The sequence below is a fragment of the Triticum urartu genome, chromosome 6 (assembly GCF_003073215.2).
Source record: "Triticum urartu cultivar G1812 chromosome 6, Tu2.1, whole genome shotgun sequence".
NCBI lineage: Eukaryota > Viridiplantae > Streptophyta > Magnoliopsida > Poales > Poaceae > Triticum > Triticum urartu.
Window position 1 is genome coordinate 439,756,245 of NC_053027.1, and position 7,392 is coordinate 439,763,636.

General features: G+C 41.4%; 1 protein-coding gene across 1 annotated transcript; it reads left to right on the plus strand.

The window, feature by feature from the left end:
- Positions 1-91: 91 nt before the first annotated feature.
- On the plus strand, positions 92-6,738 carry LOC125514061 (protein S-acyltransferase 10; the record flags this gene model as incomplete). The annotated part of the gene is given in 9 exon segments (XM_048679310.1): positions 92-166; positions 255-326; positions 430-564; positions 671-704; positions 1,366-1,475; positions 5,208-5,294; positions 5,415-5,498; positions 6,068-6,133; positions 6,237-6,738. Coding segments are annotated over 9 exon segments (838 nt in total), but the record flags the coding sequence as incomplete, so codon positions are not given.
- Between the last annotated feature and the right edge of the window lie 654 nt (positions 6,739-7,392).

A 7,392-nucleotide genomic window follows, 5' to 3' on the forward strand; every position in this document is an offset into this window, starting at 1 on the left:
AAATCCCCGTCCATTCTGTTCTGACTTAGGATGTGTACAGTTATCTCTTTTTGGTTGTTGAGGATCTCCATTTGGTATCATTTTATTACAGGTATATCGGAGTGTATGGTGTGCTCGTTCTGATCGCCTTAGCGCAATACTTCTACACTGCTGGTTCATCTCCAGGGTATTGAATAGCCTTATTGAATTTATTATCATACACATTATCGATTGAATCTGATAAGTGCCTGATTTTGGGGCTCCTGTGCCGTCAGCTATGTTATTGATGCAATGCAAGCCAGTGGTGGGATGCATGCAACCTTCATCAATACCGCCACTCTTTCAAAGTAATGTCGTAATCACCATAGCATAGAAGTGTTGACAACCTATCTGAGGTATACACTGATACTTATACTTTCTTGTGTGTGTGTTTTTGATGATTAAGAAAAGACAATCCAGTTCAAAACATGGAAGCTTAAAGTCCACCACAAACCGGCCTGATCTAGAGAAACTTAGACCAATGTCTTCTTCATCGTCATGGTTGCATCAAATTGTGGATCTTTATCCTCCTGGGTCAAGCAACAGGTGAAGCTCGAGAAATTTATTTTTTAGGGTATATGCAGTAGTAAAATCCTTGTGTTTGCTCGCGGTCATAATATTAGTTTAACATTCTTCTATATTTTCTTTGTAGGGATTGGACTTGCCAATATTGCAAAATTATCCAGGTTTTGTTTTATCTTCTCAATTTATGGTGCTAAAGCTTTCATAATTATGACATGCAAATGTTCACTACGTCCATTGTATAAAATCATCGGATTGAACTTCACATCAAGTGTGGGTCGGTGACACGAAAAACAAGGCATTTTTGTGAGCCATGAGTTATGTCCACGTACCTTTGGTTGTATTTAACTAAACTCCTTACGTCACTGGTTAAGAATCGTTAAGTGGATCTATAAGAATTCAGGCATTAGAATTACAGTTGATTGTTCCATGATATAGTTGAAGTAGTCTATTTGCAGCCTTTCCGTCATACTGTTGCTCTAAATGGTTTCATTGTATTGCCTATTGAAGACCCATTTAGGTGCCCTAAGGCTATGACGAGTATCTTAAAGCTCCCTGAGACCATCCTGAGGGTCTTCTACACCCTGATGCTATGTCGGGGTTCTAATTCCTAACTAATTAGCAAAGTGGTGGTTACACGACTTTGGATGCTACAGATTGAATTAGTACTGTCTCATACATTACTAAATAGTTGTTTTTCACATGTCTTTGTTTCACACTGATCTGTGTGATCCACTGATCCTACGTCCTACTCTTCAAACTTTTTCCATGTAAAGCTTTTGCTGATTGTCTAAGTTCACTTTTTCCTACATTACACTTTTGCAGCCACCTCGTACCAGGCACTGCCATGATTGTGATAAATGTGTCCTTCAGTTTGACCATCACTGTGTTTGGCTTGGAACGTGCATTGGCAAAAAGAACCATTGTCGTTTTTGGTGAGTTTTGGCATGTGTATTTCCTGCATTATATTTTTTACATGTACATAATGACTATGTTGCCTGGCATGCACGTTCATGTGTTTCCATTGTACACCGTCTATGTTCTACTGTGCACTCTGCAGAATAAATCTGCATGTGTGTTTATTGGCTTGCTTCTGGACATCTGGTGCTGTATAAACATTTTGAGGAGCCTGCTCTATGCACGCATGCTGCGTAAGGCTTGATTGGTGTGACTATCAATGCATATCCACCCATTCTTTGATTATATGAGCAAACAGATTACACTTCAGCTGGTCATGGTTTCTGGATTTCGTTTTTATCTCCAACATGCAACCTGAACATCTTTGATTTTATCATACACTATTCAGTACTAGTAAGTTACACGCGCCTTGCATGTGAGAGTGAAGTGCGAACAGATATCAACATACCACATTATAATAGTCAAAACATATACATTTGGAGTCACACACAAATAAATTTAAGATGTATGTTTAAGTTTCATCGCCCACCCCATTTGAATTCAAATTATAATTACTTAATATTTGATGACTCTGTGGTATATACTACACAAAACTCATGTGAAATGTATAAGAACAGTTGAGTACACCATTTGCAAAGAAAATTGGACTTTGTACATTAGCTTTGAACCCCCCCAAAAAACAGAAATAAAAAATAAAATAAATGTCAGTTCTTTTGGAAGAAAAAACTTGGGAGAACTCTCGTATGGAAGAGTCTAGAACAAATGAGAAATGTATGTGTTACGTGCATATTGTACAACGTAAATGATAGAATAAAAATGAATGGTGTTCTTTTAACAAAGAAAACCTGGAAAATTGAAGTTTGGAGAAGTCCAGAACAAAGGAAAAGTGTCTTTGTTTTCAGGTTCCTGCATAAGCGCAGGTGTAGAATCTTCTGGATTAGTACACGTGGCATAATCCAATGTGGTGGAGAGAATATCCAACAGCCAAGACTACCCGGATTTGCCACCTCTCAACCGTTGGATCGGCTTCATCCAACAGCCGATAATCATTGTTATTCGTATACTATATAGTGGTATAGAAACAATGTATACGCATGATGTTCTGAAAACACATTTTGATTAATCTGTTTCTGTTATTTTCATGTGGCTAATCTAATAAAGATATAGCCGAAGTTGAAGTTGATTGCACGCTTTGCACCGGGCATCGATTTGTGACTGAAAGTAAATGGGACAAGATATAGACTTGATTTTACATATGGATTGTAAAATTTAGTTGTAAGAGTTAAGTTGCCATGTGCAGTTACAAGTCAATTTGTTCAAAACTATCAATACTAGGTAGCTGATCTGAAATATTTGAACTGATGTGTTAGATGATGGATGAACCCTTTTCTTTTAGAGAGAGAATTCCTTATTTGACCCTTTCTTAAATTTTGCTTCCCTATTTGGCCCTAAACAAAAATTCTTCCCTTTTTGACACTATATTTACAATTTGTTCCCTATATGACATTTCCGTCAAATCTGTTACCATTACGTCCATTTGACCTGTCAGTATTTTCTTCCATGGACCAAAGTGCTCCTAGCTGTTAAACACCAGAAAAAAAAAGGAAGAGATGGATCGATCGAACCATTCTCTCCTCTCCCCGATCCCTGACTGAATCCTCTTCCCTGCGATAGAACTCACTCTCTCCCCCGAGCACATAGCAGCGGCGGTGCGAGGCTAAGGGGTATGGGCGACCCAGGTGGGGCTGTGGCTGTGCGTGGCGACCAGGGTAGGGCGGTGGATGGCGGCTAAGGCACTGAGGCGGAAGGGGACAAGGCGGCTGCGGATATCGCGAGCCAAGGCGCGGCGGAGGTGGTAGTTGGCAAATGCCTTGGTGCGGCTCACCCGTAGGTGAACATGACTACAAAGGGGCCGGTACGCGGCATTGAGGCGGGCTCGGCCTCGGTGCGGCTGTGCAGGCCACAGTGGTGCAATGAGGTGCGAACAGCTTCTCCTGTCTTCTAGGATCACCCTCTCTTGTTGCAGCCGGACGTCCATGCAAAGCTCCACTTCGAGGTTCTTCCGTCGTTCTTGATGTGGCGAGCATTGAACTGGCCAAGGTTTTATCGAACTAGCCAAGGTTTCCTTGGATTCGCCTTGTTTGATGCAAGATTGTGTACAAATTGGCTCTGATTTGGTCGAATCAACACGCCCATCGTGCAATTTAGCTTGAGATTTCATCGGCAGTACGAAGAACTCGTTGATGTTTCAGGAAAAGAACAGAAACAACCTTTCTTGCGATCCTTTCGTTGATCACCGCCTAGACTAACTCAAATTCCATCTCACCAAATCACCGGCACATGGCGTCGCTGTCGGCAGGCATGCTCCTGAAGCTGCTGGACAAGATGAAGACGGGCGCGGCGAAGCCAGTGGGCAAGCACTGAACGGCGGTGCTGCAGGTGATGGACATCGTCCCGATGGACCTGTTCCCGCGGCACGGCCAAGCAAGGGATGAACACCCTTTGATCTAACGACCAAACAAGCAACGGCCCTTGTTACTAGAAATATGAAGCGTGCTAGCACGCACTTCCTGTTAACCAATTCACCAATTTGAAGATTGGTAAACAAAGATAATAGGAGCCGAAGTCAATCCCTTCAAACGCTCCTTCGGGGATGGTTGCTTCGTTCCCTTGTTTACCGAACTCTTTTCAGGAGATAGGTCTACCACTGCAAACTCATTTGCTTGTAAATCCATTAGAGGAGGCTGAGGCAGTTACCAGAACTGGACGACCGGCAGCGGCGACTGCCTCAGTCCGAGCGAGGACATGGTCTCTGGCTGCGCGTGGCTGGCTGGTGGCATTCCCCTGGTCCTCCGCTTACCGGCTGTGTGCGTGGTCTACGGCTGCTCGTGGCCAGTAGGAGGCGTTCTCGTTTGCCGACCGTGCGCGTGGTCCACGGCTGCCGGCACACGCATGGTCTACGGCTAATTATGTGTACTAGTTCTGAACATGGGCTAATTAGAGGATTTAATAGTGTGTATAATGCTTTTGGAACGTGATGAACTAACTAGTATGATACTGATCTTAGATATGGTAGTACAAGTTTTATAGATGTTTTCTATGACTTTTACATGCACAGATAACTTAAGTTAAGGACCAAAATATTGGAGTGCAACATCGGTGAAAATGCACTAGGGGCAAAATGGTCGTTTCATCTCACACTTAACACCGTTAGTTACTAAAATGGACGGAAGTGCCATATAGGGAACAAAATTTACATTGGGTGTCAAATAGTGAAGCAAATTTTAAGAAAGGGACAAATAAGGAATTCTCTCTTTCTTTTACCATGTACTCCATCTATGCCAAAATATAGTGCATATTAGTATTATCCTAAGCCAAACATTATAATTTGACCAAGTTTTGTAGAAAAAATTGTTGACATCTACAATTCCATTAGATTCATCATGGAATTTATTTTGTTATCATAGATATTTGGTACTGTAAAAGTTCATATATTTTTCTATATAGTTGGTCAAACTACAAAGTTTAACCTAGGAAAAATCTTAACATGCACTATTTTGGCATGGAGGGAGTATAAAGCTCATTTGGTTCGACTGCTTAAAAAAGGTTAACTATGTACGCACCAATCTTTTTTGGACTTTACTGGCAGTACAAACTGTACTGTTTATGTTGTGGTACCTTGTGATGTGTTAGGTTCAATTATTAAAGTTGTTTTAATAGTTTAATAACAAATGTTTTATATTTTCTAGGTGGTACATATTTGAAGAATCAATCCTGTCTACCTGGACTGTCGCTCTGTACATTGAGTCACTGCATTTAGATATTGAGAAAGTCTGGTAAGATATGTTATTCTCTTCTGAGATCATATTGTTGTCCATAAGATGTGGCTTCAATCCTTTCATTCGAGCCTTTCTTTTCTGGTTATCTCATGGAACTTATTTTTGTTACCATGGCAGGTGGAAGGATTTTATTGGTGTAATCCTGTTGGCAGTATTGATATTTATCCTTATGTTCCTGCTGTTGTTGTTGATGTTTCATACGTAAGCTTTTTCCTGGTCTTTTGATCTCTCTAACCATACAAGGCCTTCTAATTATTCAAAAGAGCGTCAAATGGTAGCATTTTTTATTTTATTTTCTTGAATTGTTAAGTTGAGAACATGTACTTAAATTTCCTTCGGGAAAAAGGAGGGGAGAAAATCATGGATTTGAGCTTTGTCGAAACATTACTGTCTAGCAAATGCATAGCAACAGGCCAATGGTTGAACATATAATTTTTTAAAGTTATTTCTGTTTAACTCCCAATACCACTTTGTCAATTTTCATTGAGTTATAAATTGAAGTACAGTAGCATATAATGCCTGTTGACCCAAAATGTCGCACTACGGGGTTAACCCAGTGAATAGAGGGTCAGAGGGCAAAAGCCGAAGCAAAGCGGTACACATGCCTGCCCTTCCAGCGCATGGCTGGAATTTGATTAATTTTAGGCCATTAATTGTTGGCAATGCTACAAAGGCATCATCTCCATGCAGCCCCTGCCCGAAAGGAGCAACTACATTTTGTCTTTAATGCATGCATGTTTGGCTGAATTCCCCCCTTCTATATTTTGCAGTTATATTGCTCTCACAAATCAAACAACCTATGAAGTGGCCAGAAGGAAGCGGATATTCTACTTAAGGTATGCAATACTGGAGGCGGTGACTCACGCTCCAGCTTGCTGTGATTCATCATTGCTGTATCATTAACTCGGTACTGAAACACCGGAGCTGTACTACTTGCAGGGGAATTCCTGATAGAGTTCATCCGTTCAGTAAAGGCATATGCAGAAACATCTATGACTTCTGCTTCACTAGAGAGAATGGATTTGTTCTCGAGGCCGTGCCCCCAATTGAGGAGCTGGAAGCCAGAGCAGCCCCGTACACATGCCGAGACCTGTTTTGCTGCCGATGCTGCTGATACATGCGTTGTACTGTACCATTCGTTACCCCCCAGCATGTGCTGCAACCCATCATTGAAACTTGCTCGCGAGTGGAAGCATGTCTTTCGGAGCTCCGCCAGTAGATGCCCTTTGAGTTCATTTCCATGTGAAGGTGCATGTACATTCTTAGCGACAAGAAAATGTGTGTGTGGTCCGTGGTATAGATGACTGTCCCTATGATATGAGCAACATTCGACTGAAAGAAGGTCCTGAGGACAGAAACTGTGCCAGGCGACTGCTTGCGCTTCTGTACAAAAATGTGCATTCGAGTTGTGGTTGTTTATGCCAGTGTTCAGTTTACTCTCTCTGTTTTTCTTTTTGGCTAAGTTCAGTTAAGCCATTTTATTTCTCGTGCACTTCCTCCGTTTCAAATAGTTTGAAGTTCTAGGTTTGTCCTGAGTCACACGTCTTTAAGTTTGACCAAAATCTAGGACAAAGCTAGGACTTCAAACATTTTGGAACCAGTTTTGGAACGAAGGGAGTATCAGATATCTTGTGGCCTCATTTGATATAACCTCCTATGACACCGAGTATCTTGTGAACTCATCTGATGTGACAAGGCCTCGTAAGCACTGACGAGTAACAGCGGATAATTTGCTGTTAAATATGCCAGGTTAAACCTACACCAGTACAGGGCACCGGCTGAGACCTCAGAGTGGTAGTTGTTGGCTGCAATTTGTGACCCGGCAAAAGTGACAGCAGTTGCCAACCGGACCAAAGTCCATTTCCTCGCTGTTACTCGTCACCCTGTAAAATATATACTCGCTGCGGCATGTTGTGCCATTGTGTCATACCTAGTAAGTACTCCCTCCGTTTCCAAATATAAGTCTTTTTAGAGATTTCAACAAGCGACTACATACGGAACAAAATGAATGAATATATATTCTAAAATATGTCTATATACATTCGTATGTTACGTATGTTGTAGTTCATTTGAAATGTTTAAAAAAACTTATATT